Here is a 23,811-nt window from a genome sequence, read left to right as displayed (position 1 = left end):
TAACTTTGGTGCCGTTCAACTTCATCAACAAGCTGGCAAACAAGCTACCTAACGGCAATTCAAAGAAGCTTGCACTAGGCTGCTAGCTGGAGCAAGTTTGCTCAGATGATGGTTTGCCGTAGTAGCCAGCGCGTCATAGCTACTGCGATTTTTTTTGTTGAATTTAGGAACTAGTGTTAGATCGATGAGCAAAAATCTTGATTTTTATAGATGAGTTCCACGTCCTACAAGACAGATCAGTTGAGGGACGAGCGTCGCATAGAGGTGTCACGTTATGACGTCTTGGTCTACTTCTCTGCTATTCAAATCTGAAATCAGAATAGAATGACCTTCTACCGATCAAACGTTACAGCTGTTTTAGTAACGACATCAACTACGTGTTCTATTGCCTTTTTTTTAAACAACCTAACTTTGGACCACTTTCCCAGCACTTTAGACAAAAACTTACCCCCATATGAAATCTTTGTCTATTTCTCTGCTATTTAAATCTGAAATCAGAACACTTCTTCCACTACCACAAGAATACTTTTAAAGAGCAAAATCAAGTCCCACAAGTTTACTTAATGTAAAAGTACCATCTAGCTTGTTTCTCAATGTTTAATTCCCTTTTGAAAATAGGTGCCAATTTTATAGCTGGTGCAAAGATTTTGGTAAATCTGACCGTAGGTATTTGAGGGCTTATTCTCAATGTGGTTTTGCATTATGACTCCACCGATCTCTCTCTCTCACTCTCTCTCTGTCTGTCTTTCTCTCTCTCTCCCTCTCCCCCTCCCTTACCCTCACCCACTCCCTCCCTCTCTCCCCCTCCAGATCAGTTTGGTATGGCCGGTCATCTACCTATTGTTCTGGGCCTTCCTGCTCATCTTCTCCCTGTACTCTGAGCCCATTGTGTGTGGCCTCGGCATGGCTATCATGTTGACTGGAGTACCGGTCTACTTCCTGGGTGTCTACTGGGACAACAAGCCTGAATGCTTCAACAGCTTTGTTGGTACGGCAACTTAATTTATTTATTTAACCTCTATTTAACCAGGCAAGTCAATTAAGAATAACTTCTTATTTACAATGAACTGGAACTTCCTTCAGATGAATTCAACTTTATTCAACCTTTAAAATCGTTGTTGTTTTTATTAACTCAACTGTCTCTCCAGTCACTTGACGTTATGTTACGTCTGTTGATTCACAGCGTGTCACTACTAATCTCAGTAGCCACAACCAAATCAGCAATGTTAAGGCTGTTATGTTAGACTATGGCCGTGTCCGAAATATGTGTTGCCTACTGCTTACTAAAACAACATACTGTGTACTAATCATACTGCATATCATTTAGTATGTACTGTGTAGTAATCACACGTAGGTCTCGAAAGACGATTCTCTTCCTCATTAGTGTGCAGCGAATTCTACTAGATGAAAAGCCGAAACGAGTATGACATCCTGGGATTTAAAGCATACTAGATTTTCAAAATTCCACTTACTATAAAACATTATATTTTCCCAAACCCAAAATGCCTACTATTTAGAACGCAAGTACGGGTATTCAGACACGGCCACAGTTACTAATCTAACTATCTAACCCTGTGTATTTTCATGTTACATGTGCCAAGGCTCTATTGTACTGTGTTTATGATGTGATACTTAGAAACTTCTTTGTCTTTCTCTCTATATCAACTTTGCATTCACTATACCTTTGCAGTCTTCTGTCATCCTCTTGTTTCCCTCTATTTCTACTATGGATCCGTTGACTAGTTTTGGAGTCTACACTAGTGTCCTAACCGCTCCTCTTCTCTCTCTTCAGCCAAGATGACCTATCTGGGCCAGAAGTTCTGTGTGGTGGTGTATCCAGGGGAAACGAAGGGAGCAGGGAACGGGGAGGAGGGCGAGGAGCTGAAGGAGTCCCAGGCTCCTCTCTCGCAAGACGATGGGGAGACACACAAGTCTGCAGACTGCTAAACACACACCTTTACTAGCCCCACACACACACACACACACACACACACACACACACACACACACACACAGACACACACACACACAAACTCAGAGAAACACACTTTCATTGAGGTAGAGTCAGAGTTTCAGGTATATCACTATGGCAGAGAGGAGTTAACACTCATAGACTCAGAAATACTCTTAGTGACACACACTGTTTTTATGTGTTCATCCATCTGATTGTATCTTTGTTTCAATCACCAATGTTGTGCCAAATAGAGGAGAGGAGGAGGAGGAGAGGAGGAGACCTATATAGACCTATATCCAGTCATTACATTTCAGTCTGCCACCTTTCAACACTGCTTATTGCAGAAGACATATCCAACCTGACATCCTCACAGATACATAGTCATCTTTTCATCCTCTAATCCTTTCATTTACCCCCATAACTACTATTTTTCTTCATCCTCCTCATCTTCCTCCACACACTCCCTGCACACTCCATGAGTGAGAGAGCGCTGGCCATTTTAAAGTACTCGTACTGTACTGTGGCAAATTCATCATCAGCATTGCTTTTGTGTTCGTTTTTTTTTTGCCACCTTTTGAATAGAATTTGCCTTGTCTTACTGAAAACACACCAAATCTGTATTCCTTTATTGTCAAAACCATCAAATTCAGATAAATTCTTTGAATGTTCTGTTTCAAATACACTAAATACTGTCTGTGATTCCAAAATGTTTTTTTTATAATTGTTATATATCACGTGTCATTGTTATTATATTCGTTTTTTTATGTTCGTTTTAATGTTTTTTTTCTGTTCAATATCAATAACTTTTGGGCCTTCTTTTTCTTTTCTTTTTTGCAACAGCGAAGGTATACTTTTAAGAGCCTATGAGGGATCTGGTTCGGTGCCTTAGGTATTGGTATGTAATTGTTATCATTGATGTTGACAGATTATTTTATCCAGATATTTCTAAAGAGATTCAAAAAATAATAATAATGTTGATGAAAAAAACCAAAGAAATGGCCATTTTGAATATTCCAGGTTGACTCAGTGTGTTTACTGGATACCTGAGGAAGATTTCATTAAAGGCAGACAACTCTACAAATGAACAGTCTGATGATTTAAAAGACTAGAAGCACAGACTAACAAGCCGACTACAGTTCTTACACCTATAGAGACACGGGGACACACACTCACATGCACACAAACACACAGTCGCATGTGCACGCCCTGGGAGAAAATTGTCAGAAGTTTAATTGTATGTGTAGCTAAGCTTACTGCAATGTAAATCAACACCAGTGGTGTGCTGGTGTTGATGTAAATGTCTATTATTAATGTCTATCATTAATGAGGTAATTCAGTATTTTTGTAGATTAATACACATCTATACATCTACTCTTCAAAATAGTTTGATAGTGCTTTATTTAGTGATGTTTGAATTAATATAACTGATCATGTTTTATCCGAAAAAGAACAACTGGATAATATTACATGAATATAAAGTTACGTTTGTTGTTAAAGTGACGTCAGGGATTTAAATACACCCCCTATACGAACGAGAAATGTCCTGTTTATTTGTTGTCAGGTGACTCTGTAATGTACAGTATACATACACTACCGGTCAAAAGTTTTAGAACACCTAATCATTCAAGGGTTTTTCTTTATTTTCACTATTTTCTACATTGTATAATAATAGTGAAGACTTCAAAACTATGAAATAACACATATGGAATCATGTAGTAACCCAAAAAGTGTTAAACAAATTAGATTCTTCAAATAGCCACCGTTTGCCTTGATGACATCTTTGCACACGCTTGGCATTTTCTCAACCAGCTTCACCTGGAATGCTTTACCAACAGTCTTGATGGAGTTCCCACATATGCTGAGCACTTGTTGGCTGCTTTTCCTTCACTCTGCGGTCCGACTCATCCCAAACCATCTCAATTTGGTTGAGGTCGGGGGATTGTGGAGGCCAGGTCATCTGCTGCAGCACTCCATCACTTTCCTTCTTGGTAAAATAGCCCTTACACAGCCTGGAGGTGTGTTGGGTCATTGTCCTGTTGAAAAACAAATGATAGTCCCACTAAGCCCAAACCAGATGGCATGGCGTATCGCTGCAGAATGCTGTGGTAGCCATTCTGGTTAAGTGTGAATTCTAAATAAATCACAGACAGCGTCACCAGAAAAGCACCCCCACACCATAACACCTCCTCCTCCATGCTTTACGGTGGGAAATACACATGCGGAGATCATCCATTCACCCACACCGCGTCTCACAAAGACACGGCGGTTGGAACCAAAAATCTCAAATTTGGACTCCAGACTAAAGGACACATTTCTACCGGTCTAATGTCCATTGCTCGTGTTTCTTGGCCCAAGCAAGTCTCTTCTTATTATTGGTGTCCTTTAGTAGTGGTTTCTTTGCAGCAATTCGACCATGAAGGCCTGATTCACGCAGTCTCCTCTGAACAGTTGATGTTGAGATGTGTCTGTTACTGGAACTCTGTGAAGCATTTATTGGATTGCAATTTCTGAGGCTGGTAACGCTAATGAACTTGTCCTCTGCAGCAGAGGTAACTCTGGGTCTTCCATTCCTATGGCGGTCCTCATAAGATCCAGTTTCATCATAGCGCTTGATGGTTTTTGCGACAGCACATGAAGAAACTTTAAAAGTTCTTGAAATATTCCATATTGACTGACCTTCATGTCTTAAAGTAATGATGGACTGTTATTTCTCTTTGCTTATTTGAGCTGTTTTTGCCATAATATGGACTTGGTTTTTTACCAAATAGTGCTATCTTCTGTATACCCCCCTACCTTGTCACAACACAACTGATTGGCTCAAACGCACTAAGGAGAGAAATTTCACAAATTAACTTCTAAGAAGGCACACCTGTTAATCAATCAATCAAATGTATTTATAAAGCCCTTTTTACATCAGCCGATGTCACAAAGTGCTATACAGAAACCCAGACTAAAACCCCAGACAGCAAGCAATGCAGATGGTGGCTAGGAAAAAAACCCTAGAAAGGCCAGAATTTAGGAAGAAACCTAGAGTGGAACCAGGATCTGAGGGGTGGCCAGTCCTCTTCTGGCTGTGCCGGGTGAAGATTATAATAGTACATGGCCAAGATGTTCAAACGTTCATAGATGACCAGCAGTGTCAAATAATAATAATCACAGTGGTTGTAGAGGGTGCAACAGGTCAGCACCTCAGGAGTAAATGTCAGTTGGCTTTTCATAGCCGATCATTCAGAGTTAGAGACAGAAGGTGCGGTAGAGAGAGAGTCCAAAACAGCAGGTCCGGGACAAGGTAGCACGTCCGGTGAACAGGTCAGAGTTTCATAGCCGGAGATAAAACAGTTGAAACTGGAGCACCAGCACGACCAGGTGGACTGGGGTCAGCAAGGAGTCATCAGGCTCAGGTCCTCCGAGAGAAGAGAGAAAAGAGAGAAAGAGGGAGACAGAGAGATGCATTCCAGGTGACTACCTCATGAAGAGAGAATGCCAAGAGTGTGCAAAGCTGTCATCAAGGCAAATGGTGGCTATTGGCTACTTTTTTGGTTACTACATGATTCCATATGTGTTATTTCATAGTTTTGGTGACTTCACTATTATTCTACAATGTAGAAAATAGTAAAAATAAAGAAAAACCCTTGACTGAGTAGGTGTTCTAAAACGTTTGACCGGTAGTGTATACTATGGATGGTGGTGTGGCCCAGTATACCAACAATGGCCTTGCTATTTGACCTTTGAAACACACACGTACACACACTGCTCTTCTTCAGATTTTATAACCAGTTTGAGGCCTTTTCAGTACATTCACACTGCCTTCTCCACACTGCCAAAAACCAATGAACACTCAAGAGCTTACCGGTTTCCATAGAGGGCTGTCTTTATGGTAATGATCCACCACTTTTGTCTTAAGACCTCTTACCAGTGAAGTGAAGATGTCATTCCTTTAGTCTAGATGTCTTAATCTTTCATAAATGTATACACATTCCTCTAAAATCACATTAATGTTATTTCCGATGGTCATTTACTGATCACGCAGATACAACAATAATGTAATGGATGCATGCAGTTGTATTAATAATGTACAATAATAATACAGATTTGGACCTTAGACACATACTTTACAGTATTAAGTCAGTGAAACCAATATACATCTATACATGCAGTTTATGATAAGTCAACCAGTTTGTATAGAGACAGTTTGCCCTCTGCAGTGCTAGCACAAGTCAAAAGTCATGGTATGGGTCGGTGTCTGTTGTCCTTGTGAAGGTTTAATAATCACAGGGTTCGGGGTCAAAGGTCGAGTTCCAGGGCGACTACATTGCTGATGTTGCATTGCATAAATCAATGGTTATGTGTCACGTCATCAACTGGGCAGTCAGGCATCAGATTGCTATATTATATAATGTGGTTAGCTGATGTGTTAAACACCTACCCAGGCGTTGTGAGATCTGGCATGCGTCTGCAAGGTAGTCGGCCTGGAACTTCAACATATACTGTAGCTCAGACAGGGTGTCTTTGAAAGTTGTGTGATATGGATGTGTTTTGTGCCTATATATCACTAGATGTCACATTAACTATATATTCTACTGTACGTACTGTATGGAAACTCACCACAGGAAAAACATTTTTTTTTTTTAAGTGGGTAATGTATCCTCTTTATCGACATAACTGTGCATTATTAAGCCATTACCATCAGCTCGGTCACCTCAGAAACAATATGGCTTCACTCTTACAACAGAAGGACATTGCGATGCATGTGCACAGGGTTGACGGCTTTATATACATTCATGGTAACCCAATGTTAAACCCAATGTGTATCATTTGTATATTACTGACGAAGAATACCACAGGTATAGCACTTAAATATCCCCATTTTAATATTTCCTTCAGTAGAATATTCATCTTTTTAACTATTATGCGTTACCAATGAGAAATCGTAACAACTTTGTAGTATCAGAACTTCTGTTCTGCTTGGCCAATATTAGCCTGGTCTTAGATCTGTATATGCAACCCTGACTATCACCGTGGTAACGTATAATGAATGGCTAAAGCACATAGAACCAGGCTACTCAATCACTGCCTCATGTAAACTGATAAGCTATTTAATAACACCAAGTAATTGCCTCCCTTGACACAGACCAAACAGAGGACTGCAGGCCTTCAATGGTGGTTCAGAAATATACAGTAGAAGCCTTGGTGTGCGTAGAATTGCAACATAGAAATAAAATAGGTAGATTCTATTTTTATATATTGCAAAACACACCTCAGTAAATCATTCCCCACCTTCTTGTCTATGCTAGCCTGGTTAAACCACACTGAACGTTGCGCTCACCAATGGTTAGCGCAATAACAAATTTAACCAGGCTATGGCTATGCCTATCTATGTGTTGATGGAGATGGACACGCTAAAAGCCATGCAATACATGTGAAGCCTCACTACATTTTTGTTCTAAGCAATATGATTGTGACCCCCATACTTAATCCTCCTGGCACCATTGGGAGCCAAATAGACAGATCATTGAAATAAATTAAGCAATTTGTTTTATACTTTTCTGCTGCAAATGGTTTTTGACTGGACTGTAAGTCCAACCACCTCCCTTACACAGAGCCAGGAGATTTTCTTGACCACATGATAATTGTTTAACTTTCTACCAATCTCATGTCTCTTATGGATTCTTTTTGTGAGTTTCAGCATGAATGTACATATAGTAACAAGAGATAAATAAATATATACTGAAGTAAATGAATTGTTATCGGATTGGTTTAGTGGCGTTTGTATTTTTCCTACAGAGCGTACCTGTCAGGTCTATAACATTAAACACATCATTAATGACAACACAATCCCAGTTACTGATAACTGATGTTTTTTTTATTGACAAACTAAACCATTACATTCATCTATTTAAAATAATAATAATTTCTCACTTTCATGCATTGTCAACGTAACATCTGCATCATCAGTTTGATGCACTCAAAAGAAGGAGGGACAGGAGCGAGTGCTGACATGGTGAAAAGCCCAAAGGACAAAACCTTCTCTTTACAGATATGAAGCAGGGCCCTCATATTTTAATATTAATGGCACGTGAGTGATTGTAGGGTAATATGTCTCCAAGAAGGTCTAGGGTGGCCTGTCCCAAGGGGAGACGGCTGAAGTTGCCCATAAGCACTGATCTATGGTCAGTTCAGCATTTATAGCCCATAATGGTTATGGTTTGGATTTGAGGAGGATTAAGCTGATCCTAGATCTGTGCCTAAGGGCAACATCTACTGGGGCCAAGGCGGGTGTGGTGGTTACAAGGCAAGCAGGAGGCTCGTGGGACAGTGGAGGACCTCCCCTCCTCTTAGCGCAAGGACCAGATGTAGTACAGAGCCTCCCTGGATCTTGTAGTCTGCTGCTGTCTTCTCATCGTTCCTGAGGGAAAGAAACTGATATTAGGAAGAGAGGGACAATTTCATTCTCATGCACAAACTGTTATTTTTGTGTGTGTTGTTATCTGACCACTGACTAGAGAGAATGTCTGTGGACGTGTACTCTTCCTAGGAAGACGGGTTGCTTCCTACATTAACAATGGTCCAGTGCTGTTGCCCTAGGTCTGGGACTTCCAAGACTAATGCAGGGCAATCACTTGAACACAGAGAATATATAAGCTAAGGTTTCTTTTACACATGATTAATTCCACAATGTTGCCTCTGTGCCTTACATTTGTTTCCCACTGTAGATCAACCTCTGCTGCTGGGGAGGAATCCCCTCTTTCTCCTCCACTCTCTCTTTAATCCTCTCCACCTGACAAGAGACAAGCCAGAGAATACACACACTGAATACATAATATCACTGTATGGTTTCACTGAGGGCTGTGGCATGCGCACACACACACAATCTGATAAGGAAAGGGAATACAGGAAAAAAATTCTACAGACATACCTTGTCTGTGGGCTCTATGTCAATCTCTATTTCTTTCCCAGTGAGTGTCTGAGACAGACATTGATAAAATAGTTAGTCACGTTAAAGAGGATGCCTTCATAACCAGCACGCGTCAGTTACTTACTTATGATCTATCTAAGTTATTCGATTCTCATTTTATGGACCCATGTAGCTAGCTAGCTACTGACTGTGTGCACTGAGCTGCTGAATTAAAACCTAAACTAGCCAAATTGCTTGTGTGGCTTCATATAATGTATGTGTCTGACGTTCTCTTACCTTGACTTTAATCAACATTTTGACTTATTTTGTTTTCTAAACACAATTATATTATAACTGATTTGGTATCTGTGTAATATCAGATAAATGTGGTATCCTGCTTAGCTACAACATGAGACATTTTACACCAATCTATCTTTGTCGCAAAGAATTCAATTGAAGTTCCTGTGTTTCTCAGAAATAGGTCCCACTATTCTCCGTGCTCACAACGAAAGAGTTCCGCGATGTGCTTAGTAAACTACGGTGTTACGTTTTCTCCGTCAAAAAGTTGTATTAGATTAAATATGTTTATTTAAATAGTTTAGTTACTGTGCGAAAAATCCCTAGAGGTAGCCCCATTACTACTGTTAAAAAAATTACATTTTCGTAGACTTTTTTAAAAACTTACGTAAATGAGTCTTAGGAATTACGTAAATGAGTCTCTGTGTAGTCTTTTCTCAACCTCCACTGCACCAAAAATATCACACAATGCCGAATAATAGAACTACAATAATGGCTTTACAGTAAAAACCCGTCCTCTTAGACATTCATGCCTCGCATTTGTAGCAGAAACAGTGCTGGTGAAATAAGATATCTTTCTCATACATTTCATAACGGTAAGAAGTTTATGCCTCATTTCGTAGAGAAGAACATGGTTACTTATATAATTACATCTAACCGTACAGATATAGGGAATTTAACCTCATTTGTCGGTTTTGATTCAATATTAGCTAACCTTAAATTTTGACAGGACCATCGAAATGACAGCAGGATAGCTGTATTGACTGTAGATTTCTTTCGAGTAGCTACGTTACATGACCAAAAGTATGTCGACACCTGCTCGTCGAAAATCTCATTCCAGAATCATGGGCATTAATATGGAGTTGGTCCCACTTTGCTGCTATTATAGCCTCCACTCTTCTGGGAAGTCTTTCCACTAGATGTTGGAACACTGCTGCAGGGACATGCTTCCATTCAGCCACAAGAGCATTAGTGAGGTTGGGCGATTAGGCCTGGCTTGCAGTTGGCATTCCAATTCATCCCAAAGATGTTCGATGGAGTTGAGGTCAGGGCTCTGTGCAGGCCAGTCAAGTTCTTCCACACCGATCTCAACAAACCATTTCTGTATGACCACGCTTTGTGCATGGGAGCATTGTCATGCGGAAACAGGAAAGGTCCTTCCCCAAACTGTTGCCACAAAGTTTGAAGTACAGAATCATCTAGAATGTCATTGTAAGCTGTAGCGTTAGATGGCGCCGAAGAACATGGCTGACGTTTTACATTCTCCCAACCAATTGTGCAATTTAATATTTATTTTTGCGTTTTGTGTAACTTATTTTGTAACTTATTGTGTACATAATGTTGCTGCTACCGTCTCTTATGACCGAAAATAACTTCTGGAAATCAGAAAAGCAATTACTCACCGCGGACTGGAAGAAACGTTTTCCTTTAACGAGTCCGACGAGAAGGATATCCTGCTTTCACTTGAACAAGCCCAGATCCACGCCATTTGCGTGAAGAAAAGATGCTGGAAAAGAGGACGCAGATCGGGGATCCTTCTGAGAATCCAGAAGCGAGCGAGCAAACTCCCAATGCCTTCCATTCTCCTTGCTAACGTGCAATAGTTGGAAAATAAAATTCATGACCTACTATTAAGATTATCCTGCCAAAGGGACATTAAAATTGTAACATCTTATGTTTCACCAAGACGTGGCTGAATGAAGAAACGGACAATATAGAGCTGGTGGGATTTTCCATGTACCGGCAGAACAGCGACGCTACCTCTGGTAAGACGAGGGGTGGGGGGATGTCTCTTTTTGTCAATAACAGCTGGTGCGCGATGTCTAATATTAAAGAAGTCTCAAAGTATTGCTCGCCTGAGGTAGAGTACCTTATGATAAGCTGTCGACCACACTATCTACCAAGAGAGTTCTCATCTGTATTATTCGTAGCAGTGTATTTCCCACCACAAAGCGAAGCTGTCACTAAGGCCGCTCTCAACCAACTCTATAAGGCCATAAGCAAAGAAGAAAATGCTCACCCAGAAGCGGCGCTCCTAGTGGCCGGGGACTTTAATGCAGGCAAACTTAAATCAGTTTTACCAAATTTTTACCAGCATGTCACATGTGCAATCAGGAAGAAAGAAAATCCTAGACCACCTTTACTCCACACACAGAAATGCATACAAAGCTCTCCCCCACCCTCCATTTGGCAAATCTGACCATAATTCTATCCTCCTGATTCCTGCTTACAAGCAAAAACTAAAGCAGGAAGTACAAGTGACTCGCTCAATACGGAAGTGGTCAGATGACGCAGATGCTACACTACAGGACTGTTTTGCTAGCACAGACTGGAATATGTTCCGGGATTCATCCAATGGCATTGAGGAATACACCACCTCAGTCATCGGCTTCATCAATAAGTGCATCGATGACGTCGTCCCCACAGTGACTTTACGTAAATATCTCAACCAGAAGCCATGGATTACAGGCAACATCCGCATCAAGCTAAAGGCTAGAGCTAAAGGCCTTTTATGCCTGCTTCGGGGCAAGCAAAACTGAAGCATGCACTAGAGCACCAGCTGTTCTGGATGACTGTGATAACCCTCTCGATAGCCGATGTGAACAAAAGCTTTAAACAGGTCAACATTCACAAAGCTGCTGGGCCAGACGGATTACCAGGACGTGTACTCAAAACATGCGCAGACCAACTGGCAAGTGTCTTCACTGACATTTTCAACCTCTCCCTGACCGAGTCTGGAATACCTACATATTTCAAGCAGACCACCGTAGTCCCTGTGCCCAAGGAAGCAAAGGTAACCTGCCTAAATGATTACTGCCCCGTGGCACTCACGTCGGTAGCCATGAAGTGCTTTGAAAGGCTGGTCATGGCTCACATCAACAGCATCCTACCGGACACCCTAGACCCACTCCAATTCGCATACCGCCCCATCAGATCCACAGATGACGAAACCTCAATCACACTCCACACTGCCCTTTCTCAATTGGACAAAATGAACACCTATGTGAGAATGCTGTTCATTGACTACAACTCAGCGTTCAACACCAAAGTGCCCACGAAGCTCATTACTAAGCTAAGGACTCTGGGACTAAACACCTCCCTCTGCAACTGGATCCTGGACTTCCTGACAGGACGCCCCCTGGTGGTAAGAGTAGGCAACAGCACGTATGCCACGCTGATCCTTAACACTGGGGCCCCACAGGGGTGTGTACTTAGTCCCCTCCTGTATTCCCTGTTCACCCACGACTGCGTGGCCAAACACGACTCCAACACCATCATTAAGTTTGCTGACGACACAACAGTGGTAGACCTGATCACCGACAATGATGAGACAGCCTATAGGGAGGAGGTCAGAGAACTGGCAGTGTGGTTTGATTTGATTTGAAGATTTCCCTTCACTGGAACAAAGGGGCCTAGCTCGAACAATGAAAAACAACCCCAGACCATTATTCCTCCTCCACCAAACTTTACAGTTAGCACTGTAGGTGTAGGTGGCGTTCTCCTGGCATCCGTCAAACCCCAGATTCGTCCATCAGACTGCCAGATAGTGAAGCGTGATTCATCACTCCAGAGAACGCTTTTCCACTGCTTCAGAGTCCAATGGTGGCGCGCTTTACACCACCCCAGCCGACGCTTGGCATTGCGCATGGTGATCTTAGGCTTGTGTCTAGCTGCTCGGCCATGGAAACCCATTTCATGAAGCTCCCGACTAACAGTTATTGTGCTGACGTTTTGCTTCCAGTGGCAGTTTGGAACTCAGAAGTGAGTGTTGCAACCAAGGACAGATGATTTTTACTCTCTACGTGCTTCAGCACTCGGCAGTCCCGTTCTGTGGGCTTGTGTGGCCTACTACTTCGCGGCCGAGCCGTTGTTGTTCCTAGACATTTCCACTTCAGAATAACAGCACTTACAGTTGACCGGGGCAGCTCTAGCAGGGCAGAAATTTAACGAACTGACTTGTTTGAAAGGTGGCATCCTATGACGGTGCCACTTTAAAGTCACTGAGCTCTTCAGTTAGGCTATTCTACTGCCAATGTTTGTCTATGGAGATTGCATGGCTGTGTGCTCGATTATATACACCTGTCAGCAACGTGTGTGGCTGAAATAGCCAAATCCACTCATTTGAAGGTGTGTCCACATGCTTTTGTATATATCGTATTGCTAGATAGTCCATAAGGCATTCTATTACCAGAAAAAAAAATGGGGGACTATCTATGGATCACCGGGTTTCCATCTGTTAGACACACGCAATATCTCAGACACCACTGGTCCGATTTTGCCGAAACTTGATGTGTCTTGGGTCGCCATAGAAAGCCGGCATTTACAAAATTACAATGATTGACCCAAGCGACAGCGGGAGCTCTATAGTAATTAACTGAAATTCGTTAGTCACAAGCGATATCTCACTTGGCCCATTATGGATATTCTGTTAATTTGATAGTGATGATCTTAAAATTACTTTAAACATTTCTTTTTTATTTCTTTTCTTGCCCCACTGTCACTAAAATGAACAGACCCTCAATGGGATTTTATTCAAAAATGTGCTTACTCTGCTGTTTTCTGTGACCTATTTGTAAGGCACACGTTGTTTATCACGTTTTTCCTTATGTTTGATTGGAATTTGTATAATCATACAATTACAAAAATGTGCATTTGTGTATGAATTAATACAAATATTTTGCGTGCGTTTGTGCTTTAGTTTGAGTGAGTGCGTGTGTATGGGGAGGATTGTGGAGTAGTAACTGATTACATGTAAGTTGTGGGAACGTATGTTTTTGGTTTCACATTGGTTCTGGGAACAAGTCCATATGTTTCCTGACTGGTAAAACTGATTTACTAATTTATTTAAGTGCACTGAGAACAGAAGTGAAAATGTAGCCTGTTCTCGGAACGTTTATTTTTAGGTTGCAGCGAGGTTCTGAGAACGTTTTACTATGGTTCCTTGAAAGTTTTCCTGGGAGGTTTTATTAACGCTCTGAAAACAAAAATTATAGGTTATCTCTATTTTATTTTATTTTTTTACTTTTACTGAATTCCATGTTTTTTTACTCGTACAAAGCTGTTAATTTTTGTCTATTCAAACCACGTGTCAAACTCATTCCATGGAGGGCCTAGTGTCTGCGGGTTTTCGCTTCAGCCTTGTACTTGATTGATGAATTAAGGTCACTAATTAGTAGGGAACTCCCCTCACCTGGTTGTCTGGGTCTTAATTGAAAGGAAAAAAACAAAAACCCGCAGACACACGGCTCTCCATGGAATGAGTTTGACGCCGCTGATTCATATAGACCCCATTTCAAAGGAAACAAGCACTCATTAAGATCAGGTGTGACCAATTAGTGGGTGCGGACAGCACACCTGAATACACTTAACAAGATAGAGGATAGAGAGTGTTTTGTTGACGCTGAGAACGGAATGTATATGTTTTTTAACAACATTCTTAGAACGTTCTCTGAAATTCACTAAAGTTTTCTTGTGGTTTTCATGGAAAGTTTTAACGTTCTCCGAACAATTTGAGAACATGACTTTAACTAACACTATGAGGAAACCTGTAGGAAACATTATGCTGAAGTACTGAAGTACTTTTTTTTCTTAACATTCTCTAAACTAGCCTATTTGAGAACATACCCAATGTCAAACCACTTGGAGAACGTTCCTAGAACATTACCAAAATTGAAATGAAATGTAACCATGTTTTAACTTTTAGGAAACGTTCTGTTAATGAAATACCAAGAAAATAATGTTTTTTGTCAAGTTCGTTAAATGTTCCAAAGCCAAGCAACTATCCTGCACTGTTCCCAGAAAGTTGTGAGAAGGTTGTATGCAAAATAACCATATGACGTCCATACAGTACGCTCACCAAGCTCTAAGAAACATATGGTTATGTTAGCTGGGACGTAATCTGATTACAAAAAAAACTGTAATTTTAATCAGTTACATTACATGCTAAAATATTGTAATCAGATTACAGATTTTTTTGAAAAACTAGATGATTACTTCTTGGATAATTTTTTTATTCATTTAGGATGTTTGTTCCACCTGAGCGAGTCTGACCACAAGTCAGAGACTGCTATGATGACACGCCAGATGTATTTGATGGATTATCTTTGTCTTCTACTAATACCTTTTAAGGGGAAAGTAATCCAAAAGTAACAAAGTAATTACGGATTTGGGTAATCCAGAAAATACGTTACTGATTATAATTTAGGACAGGTAACTAGTAACTGTAACGGATTACATTTAGAAAGTAACGTACACAACCTTGTGTGTGGGTTGGTATGACAGCCTGTTCTATTCTGCTGTTCGTTTTGTCGACCTCGTTGCAGACAGAGCAGACAAAGATACAACGTGTCCATACTACAGATAACCAGCAGTAGAAATGCCTCGCATTGAGAATGACATCAAGTTGGACTTCAAGGACGTACTTCTCCGTCCGAAACGAAGCACACTCAAGTCCCGTAGTGAGGTGCATAACTCCTTTGTCCTATTTTGTACTGTTTATGTATTGTTCTGTCGTATTCAAATACCTGTTTGTACCAGACAAACACACCATATCACTCTTCAATAATAATTAAGCCGTTTTCTTTAATTATAACATGTCTGTCTGTCCGTCCGTCCGTACGTCTGTCTTTGTCTTTTTGCCTGCCTGCTTTTCTGCCTGTCTGCCTGTCTGTCCTTCTCCAGGTGGACCTGATGAGAAGTTACACCTTCAGGAACTCCAAGGGAAGCTACAGAGGAATCCCCATCGTTGCAGCCAACATGGACACTGTCGGCACCTTCGAGATGGCTCTGGCTTTGTCCAAGGTATAGACATCGAGAAATACATAGTGTGTTTATACACATCATTGGGTATAGATAGGTAAAAGCAATCATCAACCTCCTCCCTCAGTCCAACCTTCTAATACTAAACAACATCTACTCCCACAAATATCCCCTCCTGGCTCCCATAGAAAGCAAACTACAAATACAGTACAGTGCCTTCGGAAGGTATTAAGACGCCATTTTCCACATGTTGTTACGTTATAGTCTTGTTCTAAAATGTATTAAATCATTCCCCCCCCATCAATCCACACACAATACCCCATAATAACAATGCAGAAACATGTTTTTAGAAATGTTTACTAATTTATTAAAAATAAAAAACAGAAATATTACCTTTACATAAGTGTTCAGAACCTTTACTCAGTACTTTGTTGAAGCACCTTTGGCAGCGATTACACCATTGAGTCTTCTTGGGTATGACGCTACAAGCTTGGCACACCTGTATTTGGAGATTTTCTCCCATTCTTCCCCGCAGATCCTCTCAAGCTCTGTCAGATTGGATAGGGAGCGTCGCTGCACAGCTATTTTCAGGTCTCCAGAGATGTTCAATCGGGTTCAAGTCCGGGCTCTGGCTGGGCCACTCAAGGACATTCAGAGACTTGTCCTGAAGCCACTCCTGCGTTGTCTTGGCTGTGTGCTTAGGATCGTTGTCCTATTGGAAGGTGAACCTTCACCCCAGTCTGAGGTCTTGAGCACACTAGAGCAGGTTTTCATCAAGGATCCCTCTGTACTTTGCTCAGTTTATATTTGCCTCGATCCTGACTAGTCTCCCAGTCCCTGCCGCTAAAAAACATCACCGCAGCATGATGCTGCCACCACCATGCTTCACCATAGGGATGTTGCCAGGTTTCCTCCAGACGTGACGCTTGGCATTCAGGCCAAAGAGTTCAATCTTGGTTTCATCAGACCAGATAATCTTGTTTCTCATAGTCTGAGAGACTTTAGGTGCCTTTTGGCAAACTCCAAGCGGGCTGTCATGTATGTGCCTTTTACTGAGGAGTGGCTTCCGTCTGGCCACTCTACCATATAAGCCTGATTGATGGTGCTGCAGAGATGGTTGTCCTTCTGGAAGGTTCTCCCATCTCCACAGAGGAACTATGGAGCTCTGTCAGAGTGACCATCGGGTTCTTGGTCACCTCCCTGACCAAGGTCCTTTTCCCCCGACAGCTCAGTTTGGCTGGGCGGCCAGTTCTAGGAAGAGTCTTGGTGGTTCCAAACTTCTTCCATTTATGTCCAATAAATTGAATTTACCACAGGTGGACTCCAGTCAAGTTGTAGAAACATCTCAAGTATGATCAATGGAAACAGGATGCACCTGAGCTCAATTTCGAGTTTTAGAGCTCTGAATACTTATGTAAATAAGGTATTTCTGTTCTTTATTTTTTATACATTTGCAAACATTTCTAAAAACATGTTTTCACCTTGTCATTATGGGATATTATGTGTAGCTCGCTGAGTTTTTTTTATTTATTTCCTCCATTTTAGAACAAGGCTGTAACGTAACAAAATATGGAAAAAGTCAAGGGGTCTGAATACTTTCTGAAGTCTCTGTACACATAGGTTTTATAACTTTAAAGGTGTTTTTAAAGTAAGTGTTCTTGTCTCCCTTTCTCCCCCACAGTTCACACTCTTCACTACCATTCACAAGCACTATTCAGTAGATGACTGGAAGGAGTTTGCAACAAAGAATCCAGAATGTGTACCGGTACGTTGAAACAATACCAGTTGTAATCCAATGTATGACTCCTTGTAATAACTGTATGACAAGACTCCTCGTGTTTTTTAATGATGTGTTCATTTGGTCTCTCTGTCTATCTCTTCCTCTCGCTCCCTCCCTCTCTCTTAGAGTATGGCAGTCAGCACAGGGACAGGTGAAGGGGACTTTGACAAGCTGGGTGAGGTCATAGCCGCTGTGCCTCAGCTCCAGTACATCTGTGTGGATGTGGCCAATGGCTACTCTGAGCACTTTGTCCACTTTGTGAAAGACGTGCGTCAGAAGTACCCGACACACACCATCATGGTCAGTGACTCTTCTACGCTGTCTTATCTATTGGGCGAACTTTTGTTAGGCCTTTTGGAGTGTTTTTACAGTGACGATATTGATGATAGTTGATACGTCTCAAATCAAACTTTTCCCGAGGGCTCTTGTCAAAGTAGTGCACTCAGGGTGTCAATTGAGGCCATATAGGACTAGTCAAAAGTGGTGCACTGTATAGTAGTGCACCATTTAAGACACTGAAAGTGATTGTGTTGTCTTTGCCACAGGCGGGTAATGTGGTTACCGGGGAGATGGTGGAGGAGCTGATCCTCGCTGGCGCTGACATCATCAAAGTGGGCATCGGACCAGGTGATGTCATAAGCTGGGGACTGTCACATTGCTGTTTTGCTGGATCGTGGTATTGAATTGAGGCCTTAGTGTGATCATACTGATAAACGCCTCTGTCTGTCTGTATGTCTGTCTGTCTGTAGGCTCTGTGTGCACCACCCGTAAGAAAACAGGGGTGGGTTATCCCCAGCTGAGCGCTGTGATAGAGTGTGCAGATGCTGCCCACGGTCTGGGCGGACACATCATCTCTGTAAGCCTCCATTGTTATTAAACACCTATAGTTATACACTCACATCCTTTTGGCTCAACAGTCTTTATAAAACGCTTATACACCCTGAACTTCATTATACACACATACAGTGCATTTGGAAAGTATTCAGACCCCTTCACTTTTTCCACGTTTTGTTACATTACAGCCTTATTCTAAAATATATATATTTTTTAATATAATCTCATCAATCTACACACAATACCCCATAATGGTGAAGCGAAAACAGGTTTTTAGACATTTTTGCTATAAATACCTTATTCATACCTTATTCAGAAGTATTCAGAACTCTTTGCTATGAGACTCGAAATTGAGTTTAGGTGCATCCTGTTTGCTTTGATCATATTTGAGAGGTTTCTACAACTTCAGTGGAGTCCACCTGGGGTAAATTAAGTTGATTGGACATGATTTGGAAAGGCACACACCTGTCTATATAAGGTCCCACAGTTGACAGTGCATGTCAGAGCAAAAACCAAGCCATGAGGTCGAAGGAGTTGTCCGTAGAGGTCCGAGACAGGATTGTGTCGAGGCACAGATCTGGGGAAGATTACCAAAAGATGTCTGCAGCATTGAAGATCCCCCAAGAACACAGTGGCCTCCATCATTCTTAAATGGAAGAAGTTTGGAACCACCAAGACTCTTCCTAGAGCTGAGCCATCTGGGGAGAAGGACCTTGGTCAGGGAGGTGACCAAGAACCCAATGGTCACTCTGACAGAGCTCCAGAGTTCCTCTTTGGAGATGGGAGAACCTTCCACAAGGACAACCATCTCTGCAGCACTCCATCAATTAGACAGAAGAAGCCAGACAGCCACTTCTCAGTAAAAGGCACATGACAGCCCACTTGGAGTCCAAAGGACTCTGACTATGAGAAACAAGATTCTCTGGTCTGATGAAACCAAGATTGAACTTGTTGCCCTGAATGAGAGACTAGTCAGGATCGAGGCAAAGATGAACAGAGCTTAGTACAGAGAGATCCTTGATGAAAACCTGCTCCAGAGCGCTCAGGACCTCAGACTGGGGCAAAGGTTCACCTTCTAACAGGTCTTGGCTGTGTGCTTAGGGTTGTTGTCAACGCAGGAGTGGCTTCAGGACAAGTCTCTGAATGTCCTTGAGTGGTCCAGCCAGAGGCCGGACTTGAACCTGATCAAACATCTCTGGAGAGACCTGAAAATAGCTGTGCAGCGACGCTCCCCATCCAACCTGACAGAGCTTGAGAGGATCTGCAGAGAAGAATGGAATAAACTTCCCAAATACAGGTGTGCCAAGTTTGTAGCGTCATACCCAAGAAGACTCGAGGCTGTAATTGCTGCCAAAGGTGCTTTAACAAAGTACTGAGTAAAGGGTCTGAATACTTATATAAAGGTGATATTTCAGTTATTTCTTTATGTATACATTTCTAAAAAAAAAAAAAAAAAATGGGGTATTGTGTGTAGATTGATGAGGATTTGTTTTCATCCATTTTAGAATAAGGCTGTAACGTAACAAAATGTGGAAAAGGTCAAGGGGTCTGAATATTTTCTGAATGAACTGTACATACACAGTGATCTCCAAAAGTATTGGGACAGTGACACGTTTTTTGTGTTGTTTTGGCTCTGTACTCCAGCACTTTGGATTCTAAATTATGCAATGACTATGAGGTTAACGTGCAGACTGTCGGCTTTAATTTGAGGGTATTTCCATCTATATCTGGTGAACCGTGTAGGAATTACAGCATTTTTTTGTACATAGTCCCTCCATTTTAGGGGACCTAAAGTATTTGGACAATTTCACTTATCGTGTAGTCAAAAGTTTAGTATTTTGTCTCATATTCCAAGCAGACAATGATTACATCGAGCTTGTGACTCTACAAACTTGTTGGATGCATTTGCTGTTTGTTTTGTTTGTGTTTTCGATTATTTTTGTGCCCAATACAAATTAATGGTAAATAATGTATTGTGTCATTTTGGAGTCACTTTTATTGTAAATAAGAATATAATATGTTTCTAAACACTTCTACATTAATGTGGATGCTATCACTCATCATTATTCACAATTCATTCAGGACTATCCGTAATCACTGTAGCATCCACATTAATGTACAAGTGTTTAAAACATTATATTCTTATTTACAATTAAAGTGTGTCCCTGTACATACAAAGATTGTTTCGTAGACAGAGACTATGCTTGAAAATGTGTAGTATCTTATTATACCCTTTTTTTCTTCTTCTCTCATAAAGGATGGTGGATGCACTTGCCCTGGTGACGTTTCCAAGGCTTTTGGTGAGTTTTGTAACGGTCAAATTCGATTTGTCAGCTCACAGAGCATACAGTACTTACTTTAATCAGTCTTAAACCATGTACAGAGACTCTACAACAGAGTACTATGTGTCTGACCCCGGCTGGATTTGCTCTGCATTTTCATTGGCTGTGTGCTGTGGTTGTGTGTGACTCACAGGTGCCGGGGCGGACTTTGTGATGCTGGGCGGGATGCTGGCCGGCCACTCAGAGAGCGGGGGCGAGGTCATCGAGAAGAACGGGAAGAAGTACAAGCTGTTCTACGGCATGAGCTCCGACACGGCCATGAAGAGACACGCCGGGGGTGTGGCCGAGTACAGGTCAGAGATGTTACTGGCAGCAAAGCAGGAAATGAGCAGTTTTAAACTTTGTAGCACACTTTAGGGAAGGAATAAGTAGTAAGTCAGTATTGGACAAGTAAGCCTTGTCTGAGTCAGAACAGCCCATAGGGGCATGTCAGGAACCGATCTCCTGTTTCTGTAGCATGAGGCAGCTTGATGTACAAGTACACCCCCTTGACAGGACTCTAATCTGGGGAAGCATAAGAGATCACGAAACCATTCCCTCTTCCTCCCCCAGGGCATCTGAAGGGAAGACGGTAGAGGTAGTCTACAAGGGTCCCGTGGACGTGACCATACGGGATGTCCTGGGGGGGGTACGCTCCACCTGTACCTACGTGGGTGCAGGGAAGCTCAAGGAGCTCAGCCGCAGGACCACCTTCATCAGGGTCACCCAGCAGCTCAACACCGTCTTTGGGAACGATAACTAGGCGAGGCCCAGGCTGGTTCACACACACACACACACACACATCCACACACCATACCGTTGATAGTAAGAATCAGTCATTTGAGAAACTTAAACCTAGGATAAATGTTTGGTTACCAAAACCAAAACCTTTTTAGATAATACTATCAAACAATCCCTTATCTAAGAGTCATATTTAAGCAAAAGGCATTAGGCGAGGGCTGTTCTTAAGCACGACGCAACGCGGAGTGCCTGTATACAAGCCCTTAGCCGTGGTATATTGGCCATATACCACAAACCCCCGAGGTGCCTTATTGCTATTATAAACTGATTACCAACGTAATTAGAGCAGTAAAAATACATATTTTGTCATACCAATCAGCATTCAGGGCTCGAATCCACCCAGTTCATAATTCAACTTTAAACATATTTGACTTATTCTAAACTGCCATAAATGTACATTTCTTGGTAATAAGTGAACTGAGGGCACTTCAGGACGTATTCCAGGTTTTTCTTTTGTCATCTTGCTCAATCATTCCCATTCAGCTCTGGGGGCCGTGAGTACAGGCTTCCTCTATGTCCAACATTATCTACCACGTCCTATCATTTCGCGTGATCTTGCTCTCTCTCTCTTTACCTCTCAATCCCCCGTTTTCCTAACACTTCTATGCACATCCCTGTTTTTCAAGACATCTCATCGCCATGCTGTTTGAAAACCATGTGCCATAAATTAATATACAGTATTTCACTGTATGAAGTATGTACTATATCGAGATTGCAAGCGTTAAAAACATCGGGCTACATACAGTGAAGAGATTCAGATGTTCATAATAATGACCAATACAGCTGATTTAAAATATTTCAGATTATTTTGTCCTTTTCAAAATAACTTAAATATATATAAATAAATAATATAAATATATAAATATTGCACTTAATGATTTGCAATGATGTGGTATTCCAGTCATTTTCCCCATAGCAAGTTAGTTTTTCTGCTATTCTCATGCGGACCAAATATTAAAGCGAGGAGGAAATAGATACTGAATGACAATACTGACAAACAGGTGTTTCGTGTACTGTACAGCTACAGCAGAAACTTGGTCACTCAAATTACACACAGCATGTTGACGGGAAACTGTTGTGGAATACAAAATGTAGGGGTGCAAAATTCCTGTAACTTTCCCCAAATTCCCAGGTTTTCCAGAAGTCCTGAGTGGAACTTGGAAGATTCCCAGAATATGGCAGGAAAAGCAGGAAATCCAGCAAACCTCCAACCAGGATTTCTGGAGAACTTGGGAATTTTGGGAAAGTAACTGGAATTTTGCAACCCTAATTCAAAGTATTGTAGAGACCTTAACACAACACCTAGCGACCTCATCAAGAGGTTCGGACTTCTTAGCGTAATGGTTAAGGTGTTGGCTTGACCGTCGCTGGACATGGTTCGAGTCCTTGTCAGGGCTCCCTCCTGAATTCGCTACAGTATGTTTTGACGGTAAGGAAGGCAGGACCGCTTTGAGTGTTACCTCGACTTACTGTTCATTTCTCACTTTTGTCAATTAGACAAGATAGAATCTCCACGCAATCAGTATTCACATTATTACTTTACTGGATATTCAGTTTCTTTGCTAGAATGTTGTCTATGCATTATTATTTTAAGGTGTGTAACTGAATAGTTTTCATTATGTCTGTCTATTTACTTTACTTCATAGTGTTTTCCAGGATGATTCCTGTTCATATGTTTTGGTATTAGTCAAACATGTCATGCTGTTTTTAAGCCATACTTGTTGTTGTTTCAGTCTTGTCAGTTCTGACCAGTCGGATAAACACTCCAAACAGCCTACCCGACCGCTCGGGGTCGTCCGCATGGTCCTAAAGCACACCGTTGCCTCGTTTTGTATCACATTCCAAAAATAAAACTGGGGGGGACAAAAATTTAAATTCAGGATGACATGTCCCCCCCAGTGAAAGTTGTGCCCCAGGTTGTGACCAATAAAGAGCATTCCATATGATTTGTTTCACCGTTTTGTTTTAGAGCAATGGTCACCATCGACCGATCCATCTCCAAGGCATTCCTAGTCGATCACCAAACATTTAGGTAAAAGAAAACAACGATAAAGCGCAGAAACACGCCATCGGGTCTAACGGTCGTCTCGCGTCGAACAGCGCAAGATGTGCAAGCTGTCAAATCAAATGCACTCCTTTGATATAAAGTATTTTTTTAATGAAAATTAAA

General features: G+C 41.6%; 3 protein-coding genes across 3 annotated transcripts in view; 2 read left to right on the top strand and 1 right to left on the bottom strand.

Annotated features, from left to right (window-relative positions):
- Positions 1 to 3,486, top strand: part of slc7a8a (solute carrier family 7 member 8a) — a 37,725-nt gene extending 34,239 nt beyond the window's left edge. The window contains exons 11-12 of the mRNA XM_014207036.2: positions 811 to 988; positions 1,793 to 3,486. Coding sequence (XP_014062511.1) covers positions 811 to 988; positions 1,793 to 1,947 — 333 coding nt within the window. The 3' untranslated portion in view covers positions 1,948 to 3,486. The remainder of the gene's footprint in view (positions 1 to 810; positions 989 to 1,792) is intronic.
- Positions 3,487 to 7,795: 4,309 nt separating this feature from the next.
- Positions 7,796 to 9,367, bottom strand: nedd8 (NEDD8 ubiquitin like modifier). Its single transcript, XM_014207035.2, has 4 exons — positions 9,147 to 9,367; positions 8,871 to 8,918; positions 8,650 to 8,732; positions 7,796 to 8,360 (listed from the first exon to the last, which is right to left on the bottom strand). The coding sequence occupies exons 1-4, from the start codon at positions 9,162 to 9,164 to the stop codon at positions 8,240 to 8,242; spliced, it is 270 nt and encodes an 89-aa protein (XP_014062510.1). The 5' UTR covers positions 9,165 to 9,367; the 3' UTR covers positions 7,796 to 8,239.
- Positions 9,368 to 9,618: 251 nt separating this feature from the next.
- On the top strand, positions 9,619 to 23,587 carry LOC106608854 (GMP reductase 2-like). Its single transcript, XM_014207033.2, has 10 exons — positions 9,619 to 9,742; positions 15,470 to 15,609; positions 15,828 to 15,947; positions 17,587 to 17,670; positions 17,812 to 17,985; positions 18,231 to 18,312; positions 18,435 to 18,541; positions 20,777 to 20,819; positions 20,995 to 21,154; positions 21,414 to 23,587. Exons 2-10 carry the CDS (start codon positions 15,523 to 15,525, stop codon positions 21,601 to 21,603), a joined length of 1,047 nt encoding a protein of 348 aa, XP_014062508.1. The 5' UTR covers positions 9,619 to 9,742; positions 15,470 to 15,522; the 3' UTR covers positions 21,604 to 23,587.
- The last annotated feature ends 224 nt before the right edge of the window (positions 23,588 to 23,811 follow it).

This window comes from Salmo salar, chromosome ssa07, assembly GCF_905237065.1.
Source record: "Salmo salar chromosome ssa07, Ssal_v3.1, whole genome shotgun sequence".
Classification (NCBI taxonomy): Eukaryota; Metazoa; Chordata; class Actinopteri; order Salmoniformes; family Salmonidae; genus Salmo; species Salmo salar.
Note: the sequence above shows the minus strand (reverse complement) of the source record. Positions and strands in the feature narration are given on the sequence as shown.

Coding starts and splice junctions, on each gene's coding strand:
- nedd8 (XM_014207035.2), bottom strand. Junction 8,733..8,870: donor ACATAGAGCCCACAGACAAG/GTATGTCTGTAG, acceptor GTCTCTTGTCAG/GTGGAGAGGATTAAAGAGAG. Junction 8,361..8,649: donor ATCTACAGTGGGAAACAAAT/GTAAGGCACAGA, acceptor TCTTTCCCTCAG/GAACGATGAGAAGACAGCAG.
- LOC106608854 (XM_014207033.2), top strand. CDS start 15,523: ATGCCTCGCATTGAGAATGACATCAAGTTGGACTTCAAGGACGTACTT. Junction 15,948..17,586: donor TGGCTCTGGCTTTGTCCAAG/GTATAGACATCG, acceptor TCTCCCCCACAG/TTCACACTCTTCACTACCAT. Junction 18,313..18,434: donor CAAAGTGGGCATCGGACCAG/GTGATGTCATAA, acceptor GTCTGTCTGTAG/GCTCTGTGTGCACCACCCGT.